We start from the raw sequence: 19,338 nt of genomic DNA on the forward strand, positions 1-19,338 counted from the left end.
AGGGCCAGGTTGTGTTCGCTGAGTCTGTACCGTGTTCTTATAGCGGCCGGTCTGCAGGGCCAGGTTGTGTTCGCTGAGTCTGTACCGTGTTCTTATAGCGGCCGGTCTGCACGGCCAGGTTGTGTTTGCTGAGTCTGTACCGTGTTCTTATAGCAGCCGGTCTGCAGGGCCAGGCTGTGGTCACTGAGTCTGTACCTTGCCGTTATAGTGGCCGGTCTGCACGGCCAGGCTGTGGCCACTGAGTCTGTACCGTGTCCTTATAGTGGCCGGTCTGCACGGCCAGGCTGTGGTCACTGAGTCTGTACTTTGTCAGCGTGGTTCTGTGTTTAGTGTCAGTCACTGTGTTCAGGTTCCCCGCTACAGTGTACTGACGTTTTAGGGCCAGAGAGCACTGCATTGTGCTCTGTGTGTGTGTCTGTGTGTGTCTGTGTTCCAATGGGTGATGTAGTTCTGTTTTTGGAGTGTTATGATGTGGTTTGGTCTGATTGTGTGTATTACAGGCTGGTCCTCTGTAGAGGTTATTCTGTGTCACACAGATCCACTGAGTCATAAACCCAGAATCCAGCGTAGAGTGGTTCAGTGAATGTGGTGGTGAGTGTGTGTAGGTGGGTCAGTGTGTGTGTGTTAGGGGAGATGGTGTAGAAGGACAGAGTGCCGGACCCCCAGTCCAGATACACTCCTACTCTCTTAGAGGGGGAGGAGGGGGCAGGTAGATCAGTTCTCTGTTTATTGTGATAGACAGAGTATCTGTTATTAGAGCAGTTCAGACTCCAGGAGTGTTTATTGTATCCAAACCCAGAGTCATCACTGAGTCCTTTCCTCCTGATTCCTCTGTATGATACTGATATATAAACCTCTCCGCTCCACTGAACCTCCCAGTAACAGCGTCCAGTCAGACTCTCCACACTCAGAACCTGAGGACAGTAATCAAATCTGTCTGGATGATCTGGATACGGCTGAAGTTCTCCCACATCCTCCACCTTTCTGTTCCTCTCAGACAGAGAGAGACGACTGTTCACTGTGTTTGGATCCAGAGTGAGATGAACAGCATCTGTACACACACATACACACACACACACACACACACACATACACACACACACACACACACACCCAGACACACACACACACACACAGATACACACACACACACACACACACACACACACACACACACACACACAGATACACACACACACACACACACACACACACACACCCAGACACACACACACAGATACACACACACACACACACACACACACACACACACAGAGGAGACATAGAGAATTTTAATGTGAGTGTATATAATGTTTGTGTGTTTACAGTGTATGTGAGTGTATGATGTGTATGGGTGTGTGTGTGTAAGATATGAGAGTGTACATGTGTGTATGGTGTGTTTGTATGATATTTATGTTTGTGTGTCAAAATGTGTGTTTGTATGTACTGTATGAGATGTGTGTGTATAGTGTATATGTGGGTGTGTGTCTATAGTGTATAGTGTGTTGTGTGTGTATAGTGTGGGTGTGTGTGTTTACATTTCTTCAGTCCTGGTTTCATCCTGATCTTCCCTCCATGATCCACCCTGAAGAACAAACACACACATTTATAGATCTATATCAAATAAAAACCAAACTAAAATAAAGAGTAAAACAGATTGTTACGGTATAAAACCCCCTTCAGACCTTACGGTCCAGATAAAACTAAAATTAGCTCTAAATCACACTGCTACGCTAGTCAGCTCTAAATCACACTGCTACGCTAGTCAGCTCTAAATCACACTGCTAGGCTAGTCAGCTCTAAATCACACTGCTAGGCTAGTTAGCTCTAAATCACACTGCTAGGCTAGTTAGCTCTAAGTCACAGTGCTAGGCTAGTCAGCTCTAAATCACACTGCTAGGCTAGTTAGCTCTAAATCACACTGCTCAGCTAGTTAGCTCTAAATCACACTGCTAGGCTAGTCAGCTCTAAATCACACTGCTCAGCTAGTTAGCTCTAAATCACACTGCTAGGCCAGTTAGCTCTAAATCACACTGCTCAGCTAGTTAGCTCTAAATCACACTGCTAGGCTAATCAGCTCTAAATCACACTGCTCAGCTAGTTAGCTCTAAATCACACTGCTAGGCTAGTCAGCTCTAAATCACACTGCTCAGCTAGTTAGCTCTAAATCACACTGCTAGGCTAGTCAGCTCTAAATCACACTGCTCAGCTAGTTAGCTCTAAATCACACTGCTAGGCTAGTTAGCTCTAAATCACACTGCTAGGCCAGTTAGCTCTAAATCACACTGCTAGGCTAGTTAGCTCTAAATCACACTGCTAGGCCAGTTAGCTCTAAATCACACTGCTCAGCTAGTTAGCTCTAAATCACACTGCTAGGCTAATCAGCTCTAAATCACACTGCTAGGCTAGTTAGCTCTAAATCACACTGCTAGGCTAGTTAGCTTTAAATCACACTGCTCAGCTAGTTAACTCTAAATCACTCTGCTAAGCTAGTTAGCTATAAATCAAGTCCTGTCAAGAGGCTTTTATTGTCATTCCATCTATGTACAAGTACACAGTGGAGTGAAATTATGTTCCTCCAGGAACAACACGGTGCAACAAGGAACAAAAAGTACAAAAGTACAAAATTACAAAGTGCGAATGTGCAGACAGTGTGCAAACAACAATTAAGCTAGAAAACAATACAATAAATACAATAAATTAAACAGACATTAGACACAGTAAACAGACAGGACAGTGCAGCATCGACACAGCACAGATTTCTGGACATGAGGTAGTGGAATAAGGTGCAGACATTTTTAACGTGATGTGATTTGTAAGTTATGTTAGATAACAAACAAACACAGCAGTTACTGAGGTAGTAAACAGTTACTGAGGTAGTAAAACAGTTACTGAGGTAGTAAAAACAGTGTAAACACAGTGTTAGCAGCAATGTTCCAGATAGATAGTGCAAGTAGAGCATCAAAAGAGGTGTGTATGAGTGTGTAGGGGGGGATTTAGTTCAGTCCTTGTGAGTTTAAAAACCTGATCGCTTGAGGAACAAAGCTGTTGCAGAGTCTGGCAGTGATGGCACGGATGCTCTGGTACCTTCTGCCAGACGGCAGCAGTGAGAAAAGTCTGTGTGAGGGATGGATGGGGTCGTTCACGATGCTGGTGGCTTTGCGGATGCAGCATGTGGTGTAGATGTCCATGATGGAGGGGAGAGAGACCCTGATGATCCTCTCAGCTGTCCTCACTATGTGCTGTAGGATCTTGCGGTCGGAGGCGGTGCAATTCCCAAACCAGGCAATGATGCAGCTGCTCAGGATGCTCTCCACAGTCCCCCTTTAGAATATGGTGAGGATGGGAGGGGGGAGATGAACTTTCTTCAGTCTCTGTAGGAAGTAGAGGCACTGCTGGGCTCTCTTGGCTATGGAGTTGATGTTGAGGGACCAGGTGAGGTTCTCTGTGATGTGGACGCCGAGGAACTTGGTGCTCTGGACGATTTCCACAGCAGAGCCAGTGATGGTCAGTGGGGCGTGGTCACCCCGCATTCTTCGAAAGTCAACAACCATCTCCTTAGTTTTGTCTACATTCAGAGACAGGTTGTTGGTTCCGCACCAGTCTGTTAGCCGCTGCACCTCCTCTCTGTGCTGACTCATCATTCTTGCTGATCAGACCCACCACAGTCGTGTCATCAGCAAACTTGATGATGTGGTTTGAGCTGTACTTTGCAGTACAGTCATGAGTCAGCAGGGTAAACAGCAGTGGACACAGCCCTGAGGGGCTCCGGTGCTCAGTATGGTGGTGCTGGAGAAGTTATTACCTATCCTGACTAACTGAGGTCTCTCAGTCAGGAAATCCAGGACCCAGTTACAGAGGGAGGCGTTCAGGCCCAGCAGGCTCAGTTTTCCAATCAGCTGCTGAGGGATGATGGTGTTGAATGCTGAACTGAAGTCTATGAACAGCATTCTGACATAGGTGTCTTTATTGTCCAGGTGGGTGAGAGCCAGGTGGACTGTGGTGGAGAGGGCATCATCTATTGAGCGGTTGGGGCAATATGCAAATTGCAGTGGGTCCAGTGAAGGAGGGAGCTGGTCTTTGATGTGCCTCATGACAAGCCTCTCAAAGCACTTCATGATGATTGGAGTGAGTGCAACGGGATGGTAGTCATTGAGGCAGGACACTGGAGACTTCTTCGGCACAGGGATGATGGTGGTGGACTTGAAGCACGTTGGAACGACTGCAGTGCTCAGAGAGATGTTGAATATGTCCGTGAGAACATCAGCCAGCTGTTCAGCGCATTATCTGAGCACTCTGCCCGGTATGCTGTCGGATCCTGGAGCTTTTCATGGGTTGACTCTGTGTAGAGTTCTCTGCGTATCAGCTGTGGACAGACACAGTACTTGTTCATTTGGAGGAGGTGTGGTCTTCCTCGCCGCCGTGCCGTTCTGTGCTTCAAACCGAGCATAGAAGTTGTTTAGCACATCTGGAAGGGAGGCATCACCGTCACAAACAGGTGGAGGTGTCTTGTAGTTGGTGATGGCCTGGATGCCCTGCCACATGCGCCGTGTGTCAGCAGTGTTTTGAAAGTGATTATGGATTTTCTTTGAGTAGGCACGCTTAGCCTCTTTGATGGCCCGGGAAAGCTTGGCTCTTGCTATCCTGAGGCTTGCTCTGTCCCTTGACTTGAAAGCCTTGTCATGGGTTCTCAGCAGCATGTGCACCTCTGCAGTCATCCATGGTTTCTGCTTGGGGTGACTTGTGATGAGTTTGGAGACAGTACCATCATCAATGCACTTGCTGATGTAGCCAGTCACTGATTCTGTATACTCCTCCAGGCTGATGGAGTCACCGGAGGTTGCTGCTTCTCTGAACGTCTCCCAATCAGTGTGCTCAAAACAGTCCTGAAGATCAGAGATAGCTCCTGGCGCCCAGGTTCTCACTCGCTTCTGGTCTGGTTTGGCACGTCTGATGAGCGGTCTAAAGAAGTCCTTGACCACAAAAATGCCATGGAAAAATGAACAGATAAACCTGTTGAAAAGGGACGCAGAGCAAACTGGAAATGGAGGAAAACTAAACTAAACAAATTCTTAAAAACTGTATTAATATTTATAACAATGCAGTACAAACAGAGAGACAGAGGTAATTGATCGCTTGTTAAATCCTAAATTCACCAATGATTCAACCAATGACACTTCAAGATCAAAATGTAATGATTTTGCATGATTTTTAATAGAAAAATCACTAACATTGTCACATTTTATTACTCCAAAACTACCAATAGACTATTTTTATTCAACAGCTAAACACTATGAATAGTTTTAGAAAGATAACTGAGACAGAACTTCAGAAAGAATGCAGTTAAATTCCTCCACCTGTGTTTTAAATCCTGTTCCAACAGCAATTTTAAAGAAGTATTTGACAGTCTTTGTCAGTTTACATTGTAAACTGTACTTTGGAAACCAGCACTTTTCCAGACACACTCAAAACAGCAGTTGTAAGGCCACTATTGAAAAAACAGATCCTTCAGTTCTTAGCAATTACAGACCAATTTTACATTTTTAAGTAAAATAATTGAAAAAATAGCCTCCCACAGCTTAATGAATTCGTAAATGAACACAATATTCTTGAAAAAATCCAGTCTGGCTTCAGAGCAAACCACAGCACTGAAACTGCTTTAGTGAAGGTGGTGAATGATCTGAGAATAAATGCTGATGCTGGTGATGTTTCGGTACTTATGCTTCTGGATTTAACTGCTGCATTTGACAATATAGACCACAGAATACTTTTAAGTCAACTTGAGAACTTGGTTGGTCCTAATAGAACTGTGTTAAACTGGTTCTCTACATATTTAACTGGAAGACACTATTTTGTAAACAGAGGTGAACATATGTCGGATCATGATATTCTCTGTGGTGTACCACAAGGCTCTGTACTAGGTCCACTTCTGTTTTCTTTGTATTTGCTGCCACTGGGTCAGATTATTAGGAAGCAGGGCATCAATTTTCATAGTTATGCAGATGATACACAGCTGTATATATCTGTGGCTCCAGACAATGTCAGTTCAGTAGATAAGCTCACTATGTGTCTGTCCAGCATAGTTAGCTGGATGAACAGCAATTTTCTAAAGCTAAATGAAGACAGAAATAATTATAATTGGTAGTGAAGCAAAGAGGAACAATGTGAATGAAAGACGTGGAAATCTGGCTGTACAAATAAAAACTGAAGGTAGAAATCTTGGTGTAAATCTAGACTGTGATTTAACTTTTAATGCACATATTATAATTAATAATATTACCAAAACTGCTTTTTATCATCTAAGGAATACAGCACGAGTCTGACCTGATCTCTGTCTGCAATATGCTAAGAAACTGGTCCATGATTTTGTGTTTTCTCGACTTAACGACTGTAATGCTTTGTTCACAGGACGTCCTGCAAGTACAACCAACAAACTACAACTTTATTTTAGTGTTTAATTCGTTTTTTATTGTTGTTTCCTTTGTTTTTACTGGAACATTACTTACTTTTATGTTAATCTTGCTACATTTTTATTGTCTTTTCTTTCTTTTTATTTATAGTTTAAATTGTATTTATGAATGAATCCATTTTCTTCTATTTATTATTTGTTTATTATTTTTGATTATCTTTTTCTCTCTTCTTCCTCTGTTGTTTTTACTTTGTATTGTGAAGCACTTTGAGATGCATTTTTAATGTATGAAAGGTGCTATATAAATTATTATTATTATTATTATTATTATTATTATTATTCGGTTGTTCCTGTGTGTAAATAATCGTTAATCCTCACTTTTCCTTCACAACAAACAGCACATCAGGACCTAAAGCTGAACACAGTGAGAGTTTAGTTTAATGTACTGAAGGCGCTGGTTGTTGGTGCCTCACTCTGAGATGAGTGATGAGTGTGATGGTGAAGAAGGCGACACAGGAGAGGCTACAGAATAACACACACATACATTTAGACTAACAGAACAACAACACTAACATCATTAAACCACAACACTGTCCCTTAAGGGCGGAGCCACGGCACAGCTCTGCATAAGACGCCTCTAAAGCTCTTTCTCGAAAGCGGAGCCGCCACAGTATCATATGAACAATATGAACACAGGACAGCAGAGCTCACAGCTTTAATCGTTTACTCTGGAGCTGTAACACAGTCACTATAATGAAGTTTATGATTAGTTTGTGAAACTGTGAAACGAAGCTATTTCCTGATTTTTCCACTGACAATAACAGAATAAAAAACAAGAATTGACCCATTTTTCTGTTTCTCAGTACTGTTTTTTAAATGAACATGGAATGACCCAAAGATACACGGACCTCTATAATACCAAAAAGACTTCGGTCATATGTAGAACCATCTACAGCACATTGTCTATCAATCTGAAGAACAATTTCACCACCAAAGAGCTCTTTAATCACGCAAATGGTTCTTTTTGTGTTCCTAGTTCTATATAGAACCCCTGTCTTTACTAAAGGACCTTTGAAGAACCATCTGTTTTTAAGAGTGAACTACCGCATGTGGGGGACGGGCATATTTGACTATAAGCGAATCAGAAACTGCTCATTTAAATGATAACTCTCTGGGCCAATCAGAAAACGCGACCATCAAATTCTCTCATACACTCTATCAAGTTCTCTCTCACTATCAAGAACACCTTAGAATTTGATAGTGAGTGTGAGAGTTTGATAGCGAGAGTGAGAGTTTGATAGCGAATGTGAGAGTTTGATAACAAGTGTGAGAGAGTTTGATAGTGAGTGTGAAAGAGTTTGATAGTGAATGTGAATTTGATAGCGAGTGTGAAAGAGTTTGATAGCGAATGTGAATTTGATAGCGAATGTGAGAAAGTTTGATAGTGAGTGTGAGAGGGTTTGATAGTGAATGTGAATTTGATAGTGAGTGTGAAAGAGTTTGATAGCGAATGTGAATTTGATAGCGAATGTGAGAAAGTTTGATAGTGAGTGTGAGAGGGTTTGATAGTGAATGTGAATTTGATAGTGAGTGTGAAAGAGTTTGATAGCGAATGTGAATTTGATAGCGAGTGTGAGAAAGTTTGATAGTGAGTGTGAAAGAGTTTGATAGCGAATGTGAATTTGATAGTGAGTGTGAAAGAGTTTGATAGTGAATGTGAATTTGATAGTGAGTGTGAAAGAGTTTGATAGCGAATGTGAATTTGATAGCGAGTGTGAGAAAGTTTGATAGTGAGTGTGAGAGGGTTTGATAGTGAATGTGAGTTTGATAGCAAGTGTGAGAAAGTTTGATAGTGAGTGTGAGAGGGTTTGATAGTGAGTGTGAAAGAGTTTGATAGCGAATGTGAATTTGATAGCGAGTGTGAGAAAGTTTGATAGTGAGTGTGAGAGGGTTTGATAGTGAATGTGAGTTTGATAGCAAGTGTGAGAAAGTTTGATAGTGAGTATGAAAGAGTTTGATAGTGTAAGAGTTTAATAGCGAATGTGAGAGACTTTGATAGCGAGTGTGAGAAAGTTTGATAGTGAATGTGAGTTTGATAGCAAGTGTGAGAAAGTTTGATAGTAAGTGTGAGAGAGTTTGATAGTGAGTGTGAGAGGTTTGATAGTGAGTGTGAGAGGGTTTGATAGTGAATGTGAGGGAGTTTGATAGTGAATGTGAGAGTTTAATAGTGAGTGTGAGAGGTTTGATAGTGAGTGTGAGAGGGTTTGATAGTGAGTGTGAGAGGGTTTGATAGTGAGTGTCAGAGGGTTTGACAGTCAGTGTGAGAGGTTTGATAGTGAGTGTGAGAGGTTTGATAGTGAGTGTGAGAGGGTTTGATAGTGAATGTGAGAGAGTTTAATAGTGAATGTGAGAGGTTTGATAGTGAGTGTGCGAGGGTTTGATAGTGAATGTGAGAGAGTTTAAAAGTGAGCGGGAGAGGTAAGTTAAAATTTTGGCCTAAATGACCTCTCATAAGTCTGTAAGAAGTTAAACTCAGTGTAAGATGTGTTCAGTCAGTCTGTAAGAAGTTAAACTCAGTGTGTAAAATGTCTTCAGTTACAATTCAAAAACAAACACATCTACAGTAAAACATTTCAGTCAGTAATGTGTATAATGTGTATAATCACAGTCAGTCTGTGTACAGAGACAGTAAGTCAGTAACTCACTGTAGTTTCTCCAGTTTACAGTGTGGATCCTCCAGTAGATCAGACAGCAGCTTCACTCCAGACTCTCCTGGGTGATTATAGGTCAGATCCAGGTCTCTCAGGTGGGAGGGGTTTGATTTCAGAGCTGAAGCCAGAGAAGAACAGCTTTCATCTGTAACCATACAGCCAGACAATCTGCAGAAAGGAAAGAAAAAGATGGACAGATAGCATTTAATTACAGCAAAACCCAACTGCAGTACAGAATTGGCCTCCAGCCAGTTCATAACAAAGAACTGATAGAGACAATGAGTGAAAGTTGTAGCGAAAACTTTTTATTTTCAAATTAATCTATTTAAAAATGGGCTTCAAACCAAATGGGCTTCAAACCACAAAGCCCTACTGCAGTCCACCTGGATTCCTGACAGCATTAGCCCCAAGATTGCCAGAAAATGAACCTGCAGTAAGCTTTCAAACCCATAGTTCCACAGTTCACATCCGCTTCTTCTGTTTTTTGCAGTGTTTTCAGTTTGTTCCTTTCCCTTCTCTAACTTTCCCTGTTAGTTTACCCATTTCTTGAGTTCAGCTTTGTACCTGAGCTTGTGTTTGTCTTCAGTAGGTGACGTGCCTTGTTGCCCATAGACCACTGTAGTTGTGTGTCATTCTGTAGTCCTCATTATGCCCATATTAAGAACTCCCGGTCTGAGCTCCATTTCTCTATGGCCAGAATGAGTAGCATTTCTAAAAAATCGCCTCTATCGCCCCCTGTGTTAAAAAATGTTCAGAACCCAATACGTTTTGTCCTGTGAACATTTTTCTCCCGAATATCACTGAATCCTCTGAATTACGAGGTTGTTACAGAGCCTTAATACTAATATTGCTACATGCAAGCTAAAGCTACTGCGCTAAGCTACACGAAACCAAGGCAGGCTGTGTCGGTGCTCTGATGAGTTATGCTATCTTATCGAAATGTTCTACTGTAGCGCATATTTACGGGTATAACCGTAAATAAAATTTCTGGGTGGGATATTTTGATAGACTAAAACTCCTCATTAAAAATACTACCTGTGTTAAACTATGAGGCTGAATTTAGAGAACTCAGAGAACTGCAGGGAAACCTGCTGATTTTGTTCTGACTCCTTTTCATTTCCTCTCAGTCTGAACATGGAAATATTTACTGCCAAAACCTGCTTAAGGAGGCTGCCAGTCTAATGACGTGAATTCAGTGCGCAATAGCTTTAGCTCACATGTAGCAATATACATATTTCAACTCCTTAACGACCTCATATTTCAGAGGATCCAGTGGTATTTGAGAGAAGAATGTTCACAGGACAAAACGTATCGGGTTCTGAACATTTTTATTTAACACAGGGGGCGATAGAGGCAATTTTTTGAAAACCCTATTCATTCTGGCCACAGAGAAATGAAGCTTAGACCCAGAGTTCCTTACATGGGCACAAGAGTATGGCGCCGAATACAAAATGACGACACGACTACAGTGGTCTATTTGTCTCTAGTATTAGAGGCCTAAGTTTGATGCACAGAGCCAGTCAGCCCCACTACAGGAGCTCTGCTGGGCTGAGCACTGAGACATTCAGCTTAAATAAAGTTCAAACACTGTTCAAATTCAAACACTGTATTTTCATTACTTTCTTTCATATATTTCTCCTTCTTCTAATCAAACGTCCTATAAATGTCCCATCTCTATCTTCAGCCCAGGTGATTGAGAGGAAAGAGACGCTGTTGTTTTCCTTTGATTTTGCATATTTGTCACACTAAATGTTTTGGGATACTCATATAAAATGTAATATAAAACAAGGATAACTTGAGGAAAAAATGAAAAATTTTCAAATGATCATTAAAAAAAAGTAACTGCCCATAAACTTAATAACTGGTTGTGCCACCTTTTGCAAGAACAAGTGTAACCAAACACTCAGCGTCAGAGCAGAGTATCAGGCACCACAGCTGAGCTGGTTTGTTTTTAGCCTAGCTTTTAGCCCTTTTTTAGCCCAACTGGGCAACCCAGCTTTTGTTTTTTACCTTTTTTAAGCCTTGTTTTAAGTGCTAAATTTTTATCTGTCTGAGCCCCTGCACTGACTACTTTAAACTACGGACTGCTTGTTATATTTTACTTTAATCAACGAGTTGTTTTTGGGCCATGCCTCCCCTCAGCTCTCCAGCTGGACGTGATGGCTGTGCGCAACTGAGCCAGAAGATTTGTGAACTTGAAGAAAGAATCTCTTGCTCTACCAGATCAAAAACGATGAGGATCTCCTCGACTCCTTGCTGGCTACAATGCAGGCAATCAGCACCAGGCTAGGCTGCAGTCTTTGAGTGGCTGCTACAGCTGTCCAGGACGAGGATCACTGGCCTCAGCTAGGAGCTAAACCCAAGGCCAGGGAGGTGTGCTGCTCCACGCCGTGCCAGGCTGAGCCGTGGTCCATTGTAGGTTGGGGTTTGCATGGTGGTAGGCGCTCCGCCCGCCACCCGATTCCACGAAAGGTTCACCTGAGCAACAGATTCTCTGTGTTGGAGGAGCTGGAAGAGGCCACTTTTGCTGACAAACAGTCATCAGTGCAGAACATCCAAGTAAGCTCTCCAGCCATAAACTGTGCAGCGGGCCCACCACTGCACCTCTCAGCTGGACGCGGCCGGACAGCCAAACTTCCCCAGGCCATCTCCACCTCCACCTCCACATGGCCACTCTGCCGAGTTCCCTCACAGCTGCCACACTGACAGCCTGACCGCCTGCTCCCTACACCGGAATTCTGCCGCGCTGACCCCTCGTCTCCCACCACCGCTGGTTACCGAGCCACAAACCCATCGTCCATCCCTGCCTCAGCCTCCACTGACCCGCAACCCTCACACTAACAGTAGGTGACTCAATCATCAGAAACGTTAAGCACCACACAGCCGTACAGTTCACTCTATCACTGGTGCAAAAGTCTCTGACATTACACAGCAGCTCCCCAGTCTTCTAAAGAAATACGACTCAGTAAAGAAGATAGTAATACATGTGGGATGTAACGATATCAGAAATCAGAACTGCTGAAAAAGGACTTCACAAGCCTGCTGTCTTCTGTACAAGACTGTGGTAAATCCATTTTTACCTTTTAACTCCAGATGACTATTACAAACCTCAAACTCAAGTATTTCTGTAGTTTTGAGTAGAAGACCCAGGACCAGCTCTTCATCAAAAAGAAATATCAAAGAAGTGAAAACTTTTAATGGTTTTATTAATCCAGACAATCTGATTTTTATTGATCCAATTCTAATTACCTTATACTCACAAGAAAACCCTGCAGTAATTTCTATAACAGATCTTGAGAGTTTTAAAAACAGAAAAGGTTTAGGCATAATTCATCTTAACATTAGAAGCCGACTTCAGAAAGATAAAATGGATCAACTTAAAGTCCTGATTGCACAATCTGATCCAGATATTTTAATACTAACAGAGACCTGGCTTAGACAGTCTGTAAGTGATGAAGGTGTGGCCTTAAATGATTTTAACCTTTATAGAATAGACAGAGAATCAAGAGAAGGGGGTTTACTAGTGAAGTTTCCTCAGTGTCTGTTAGTCCTGGTGGTGTCCAGTAGTCACTAGTGGTATTCTGTGTTTTCCTGAAGAGTTGATATCACGGTAAAGGATTCTGGTCATTTAATCCGGTGTTCTGTGACTGATTCCAGATAAATTTGATCGTTTCCTAATGGCCTCTAACGGCAACCATCAAGACAATTCCCGTTAGCAAGCAAAACCGTCAGGTTCTATTCCTAACGGCCCTGCAAACACAGCTACCTTGTGACAACGTACTGTTTTAGTGCCCACAGTGTCGTCTGCGTGGTGCTTTTCTACATTCTCACAATGTTGAAATGTAATTCCTCAGAAAGTTAAGACAATGTTGTCTGACAACTTTCTAGGAGATTGTGACATTGATGAGACAGCAAAAGTAATCAGTACCACGTTGACTGTACGTTGTCACAACCTCCTAGAATCCTTAATGAGTTCTATTTTAAATCAATATTACGGGTGTTGATAAGCGGTTCTGATCGTTTTAGCATGGCTTTCATGAGTTTCAGTAGCCTTTTTGTTTTTTCTGCAGATAAATCCAACATTCATGTCTTATCATCGTGGCAGGTTTTATTTTGAAAGTTTCTATGTTTAATTACTTTATTATTAGTATGGCAACATCAATATACATTCAGTGTAACTCTTGTTGCCCAGCAGTTCATGGTTCGCTGTTTTCCCTCAAAAAACCGACAAAAACACTGTTGTGGCAGAGCGTGCACTGACGTCATCAATAGGCTGGTGGCGCATGTAGGCTGAGAGTGCATGTCTGCAGCCAGACCCTTCTCAAAACTTTTGGAAAACTGTAAAATCCTTTAAAACAATTCCTCTACCCTTCCAACCAGCGTTATAGTTGATGATCAGCTGATATCTGATCAGAAGGAAGTCTGTAGAGCTTTTAACACACATTTTGCTGCAGCTGGGCACATTTTTGAAAATACAGACTCGAATCTGCTGTCAGGTCAAACTGATATGAACTCTATTGTTACCCAGAGCCATGGCCTCTTCACACTCCAGCTCTTCTCTCCAATCAGAGTAGATAAATCTCTTACTACTATTAATCCACGAAAGACTACTGGTGAAGATGGGCTGGACCCTAACTTCCTGCGTCTGGCAGCCCCAATTATTTAGAGAATTCTTTAGAGAAAGACACAGCACGATCTCTGCTACCACACTGGTTTTAAATGATCTCTATATGGCCACAGACAGGAAGAAGCATTGTGCTGCCATTTTTATTGATTTATGAAAAGCGTTTGATACAGTTGATCACACTCTTCTTTGAAGGAACTCACAAAAGATTGTCTTTGATACAAACGCACTAAAATGGACCCCAAATTACCTTTCAGACAGACAACAATGTGCAGCACTGAATAATTACAAATCAGATTATTTGACCATATCCAAAGGAACCACAAGGTTCAATTTTGGGCCCAGTTTTAACAGTTATATTCTATATATATATATATATATATATATATATATATATATATATATATATATATATATATATATAAACACACTGGTTTATTTTTATTTATAAAACACTCTCCGGCTGTATGCCAGCATATATTACTTCAATGACGTCTGTAAATAATGGTATTTATCAGACTCGCTCCAGTGGTTGGATCACATGTCAGTTACTGAAAGTTTTTACTGAACTGGGAAAATCTGCTTTTAGTTACAGCACCACCGAGCTGGACCCTCACTACAGGAACCACTACAGCTCAGCTCGCTGGGTCACTCGGTCACTTAAACTCTTACTCTCTGACCACCTCCACTCTGCCTCACACTGTTTTACCTGATTTTTTTACCATTTTCATCTTATTTTCATTATTTTATTATTTATTTTTTTTTCCTCTCCAGTCTCTTTCTAATGGTGGAGTCATGTACGCTGATATTATCTGAGAGTGAAGCCTGCAGTTTCTTAGATGTGTGTCTGGATTCTTTTGTGACTTCCTGGATGAGTTGTCATTTGGAGGAATTTCTAAGAAGATTGACCACAGATCAAAGTTTTCTCAATTTGGAGATAATGGCTCTCACTTTAGTTCTTTGGAGTCCCAGTGCCTTAGACATGGCTTTGTAACCCTTTCCAGACCAGTTTCACTTTTCTGGAATTTCTTTTCATCGTGGCGTAGTCTGCTGCTTGTTGAGACATTCTGGCCTACATAACATTGTTGGAGGAGTTATATTTAAGTGGTGTTTAGATTTAACAGGGCTGGGAGTAATCAAGCCTGGGGGTGTCTATTTTAATTGATCCCAAATATCAAGTAAATATCATTAATTGACTTAATGAGTAACTCAGTGGGCAATTACTTTTTCACATAGAGCCAGTTGGTGTTGGATGACTGTTTCCCTTCAATAAATGAAATCACTTAAAATCAGTGTTTACATTTAATCATGTTCCCCTTGTTTTATGTTACTTTTTGTGTGATTATCTAAAACTGTTTAGTGTGACAAATATTCAAAATTGAGGAAATCAGAAAATACTTTTCCACAGCTCTGTACATATGTAAATGTTTTGTGTCGATATTATACTGATAGCCAATACATATTAAACGAAATGCTTAAACAGAGCTGAGGTGCAACAAAGTAGTCTAATATAGCAAATTGAATTAATGTACTTTAGAGATCTGTCTAGTATCAGACTGTAAAAATGGTGTTTCCCATAATGTTGAAAGAAAGTAGCCTGTCTGCCTTTTTGATTGTTTTGAATCTCATATTGTTTAGATAACATACATTATTTTATTTGAGTATTTTTATGTGCCAGTCTGGGTTAGAGTGAGAGAAACAATAGAATTCAAATATCCTAAAGAATTCTGTTAGTATTTTATGTTTACATTTTATAGTGCCTTATCAGCTTATTTCTATTCAAGAATTATTCACAGGAAGTTCACCAGAGCAACAGAAATGATTATCTTACTCTCCATATTCTACTTTGACTTTACTTCCAGAAATAAGAACAAGATATTCATAGCTTGATTTTTCATCCATGTGATCCCATTTAAAACAGAAAGCACAGCTAGTGTTTTTTCTCTCTAAGTAGAAGTTCCTGTTTAGGACCATAAAAAGTTAACTGCCACAACAATCCAACCAATATATGATCTAATTAAACTTAGAACAGATCTTGCAATTTACTGAAATAAGCATTTCTGAAAAGACAAAGAGAAAAAAAGAATAATATGTTTTTTTTTTCAACAGTACACTATACTTTTAGTGTGTTTTTATATTTCAGGGATGGCTAGAGAAAGATGTTCAGTAGAAGTCTAAAACCATGTGAAATGAATATTATTATAGCCTGTCAATTTTTTACTAAAATTGAATTCACACAAAGCTCACCTGAGTATCTCCAGTTTACAGTGTGAGCTTTTCAGTCCAGCAGAGAGCAGCTTCACTCCTGAATCCTGAAGGTCATTGTTACTCAGGTCTAGCTCTTTCAGAGACGAGTTTACAGATTGTAGAGCTGATGATAGATTCTCACCGGAATTTGTGGTGAGACCACACCCTGCTAGTCTGTAAAAGCCAGAATAAATATATTACATGGTGTAATGAGGGAAACTGGAATAGAATTACTTTACTCTCCATATTCTACTTTGTCTTTACTTTCAGAAATAATAACACAAGATATTCATAGCTTGATTATTCATCCACGTGATCCCATTTAAATCAGAAAGCACAGCTGCTGTTTTTTCTCTCTAAGTAGAAGCTTCTGTTTAGGATTATAAAAAGTTAACTGCCACAAAAAGTCAGCCAGCATATGATCTAATAAAATTTAGAACAGATCTTGCAATTTGCTGAAAGAAGCATTTTTAGTAGAAGTCTAAAACCATGTGAAATGAATATTATTATAGTCTGTCAATTTTGTATTAAAATTGAATTCACACAAAGCTCACCTGAGTGTCTCCAGTTTACAGTGCGAGTGCTTCAGTCCAGCAGAGAGCAGCTCCACTCCTGAATCCTGAAGGTCAATGTTACTCAGGTCTAGCTCTTTCAGAGACGAGTTTACAGATTGTAGAGCTGATGATAGATTCTCACTGGAATTTGTGGTGAGACTACACCCAGCTAGTCTGTAAAAGTCAGAATAAATATAGTACATGGTGTAATCAGGGGAACTGTAATAGAATTACTTTACTCTCTACATTCTACTTTGACTTTACCTTCAGAAATAAGTACACGAGATATTCACAGCTTGATTATTCATCCATGTGATCCCATTTAAAACAAAAACACAGCTACTGTTTTTTCTCTCTAAGTAGAAGTTCCTGTTTAGTAACACAAAAAGTTAACTGCCACAAAAAGTCAGCCAGCATATGATATAATTAAACTTAGAACAGATCTCGCAATATACTGAAAGAATCATTCCTGAATAGATTAAGAGAAAAAGAATACCATGTTTTTTCAGCAGCACCTTATAGTTTTAGTGTTTTTATATTCAAGGATGGATAGAGAAAGAGATTCAGTAGAAGTCTAAAACCATGTAAAATGAATATTAAATATTGAGCATGAATCAGAACATACTAGTTCAGCTCTGCAGCCCTGGCACTGGCTGGCACACAACCACAAAGCATAAAACAGCCAACCCAATGCTGAACACCTGGCAAGACATTCTTTACTTTATTTGTTTATTTAGTTCCAAACGTGGATTGGTGATTGTAGAGAGTTCGACAACAGCATGTGATTCCACAATGCCTCTGCTTTATCTAACTGCTGTTTCATAATTCAGACACTGACTTTTGTAACGAGATTAGTTTTTTCTGATTACCCTCCTGATGACCCTTCCATGTATATGATGTTTGTACAACAACACTGCACAGATGACTAGCATCACTATTACCAGCCAAATCTTCCTGTAGGTCCTTGGCAGTGGTGTAGGGGTTTTACTCTGAATATCTCACTATTTTTCATGGTCTTTCTGATCTTGTCTCGACACGTTTTTTTCTTAACGGCATTTTCGACAGTGAAAATTACAAACAGGAAGTGTTTAGATATCTTTTATAATCTTTTCTTGCTGTGTACAAGTCAATTATCTTTAGCTTAAAATCCTCAGGGGTTATTATGCTATAGAATTATCCACACCTCAGGTGCATTAAGGCCTAATGAATCAAATTAGCTCTTACAAAAATTACACTGGTGGATTCACTAAAAAGCCACATTTTATTTTATTCTCAATATTTTGATTAAGCAAATAAAAGGTAATTGAACATTAAACTGTAAGATGATGCCAAAGTTTGTTCAACCCATAACACTAAAACACAACCTCTACAGCAAACTATTTAAAAATATATCACCAATTCAAAGTTAATTTATATTTGATTAATACTAAACACAGAAAAAAGCAAACAGTAAATGTGGAATGTTTAAAATTTGGACTCTATACTTAGTCAGTACTCAGTACCATCCCTTTTGGCAGATCTCATCTCTTTTTTTGTCCAGCTAGTAGTCTTTCTGTTCACATTTTAGGACATCTTCACCCACACATTCTTGATTCTTCTTACATGAACAGCATGTTTAAAATCTACCCACGGATTTTAAATGATGTTCGAGTTGGACTGTGAGGGCCATTCCAAAAGGTTCAGCCTCAGTTTCTTAAAGTAGTTCATAATGGATTGTAAGGTGTGTTTTGGATCACTGTCCTATTGTAGAATCCAGCACAAGCCTCTTTTCATCTTCCATTTCACAACTGACTCACATTTCCTACCAAAATGTACTGATATTCAATGGAATCCATTCTTCCATTATCTGTGCAGTGTTTCCTGAGCCACTGGCTGCCATACAACCCCAAAGGATACTAGATCCACCCCTTTGTGTTACAGTTAACATCATCAAATGCTGCTTTATTTTTCTCAGAACATTTGATGATTGTAGCCAAAGTTGTCTATTTTTACTTTGCAGACAAATAATATGTAAAAAATAGTTTGCTGCAGAGACTGTTTACCTCTATTCACTTCATATATCAACAAAATATGTACAAACCCAATTACAAAAAAAGGTTTCAACAGAATGTTAATTGAAGAAAAACTGAGGAAATGATTTGTAAATTCACTTTCTTTATTTAAGTAAAAGCAGTAAAACGAAAATAAATTTAGGGTGTGTCTCAAAACCCAGTGATCTCTCTACATGGACAGCATTTTACATCATAATATGTGCTCCCGACAACAAGGCTCTCAATTCTTAGATACCTTAAATATGCTGCCTACTGAGGTTTCGTATTTTGACCGAATATAGAGAGCATTTTCCACTGTTTCAGGGACCAGATCAGTGATCAAACCCTTTATAAAGGATCAGGAAAAACAGGAATCAGAAAAAAAAATTAATCATGAAAACCTGCAGCCCCACTCCGCAGATACAACTGGACACCAATGAGTTAGTCATGCAGACTCAGTTATTGTATAAAATGTTACATTAGCTAATCATTATTTAAAAGGAAGTAGAAGTAGTTTGCTTGTGTGTTTAAGCACTTTTCCTAATCTGGTTTGAATTTTAGTTGAATAATGTTGGATCTTTTAATCTCTTTATCTATTCTCTAACAAAGGTAAAAGCCCTAATTTTACTTTGTTTATTTGTTGATAGGACTATCCTTTGGAATTGGGGCTACAGGAAAAAGTGGCACAACCTAAAAAAAGAAATACAAGGTAAATTCCAAGGTAGAGTTGAAGATTAACAGTAGATTAGTAGATTCACTGAAA

The 19,338-nt window shown here is 40.1% G+C and overlaps 1 protein-coding gene across 2 annotated transcripts in view; it reads right to left on the reverse strand.

Moving 5' to 3' along the window:
- Positions 1-204: 204 nt before the first annotated feature.
- Positions 205-19,338, reverse strand: part of LOC118801199 (NACHT, LRR and PYD domains-containing protein 12-like) — a 28,237-nt gene continuing 9,103 nt past the window's right edge. The window contains exons 5-9 of one of the 2 annotated variants that reach the window (XM_036561375.1): positions 16,546-16,719; positions 15,992-16,165; positions 9,115-9,288; positions 1,539-1,585; positions 205-1,051 (exon numbers count right to left, since the gene is read on the reverse strand). In XM_036561375.1, coding sequence (XP_036417268.1) covers positions 519-1,051; positions 1,539-1,585; positions 9,115-9,288; positions 15,992-16,165; positions 16,546-16,719 — 1,102 coding nt within the window. In that variant the 3' untranslated portion in view covers positions 205-518. The remainder of the gene's footprint in view (positions 1,052-1,538; positions 1,586-9,114; positions 9,289-15,991; positions 16,166-16,545; positions 16,720-19,338) is intronic. The other variant, XM_036561374.1, reaches the window with a different exon arrangement.

Source organism: Colossoma macropomum, unplaced genomic scaffold (genome assembly GCF_904425465.1).
Source record: "Colossoma macropomum unplaced genomic scaffold, Colossoma_macropomum, whole genome shotgun sequence".
In the NCBI taxonomy this organism is placed as follows: Eukaryota; Metazoa; Chordata; class Actinopteri; order Characiformes; family Serrasalmidae; genus Colossoma; species Colossoma macropomum.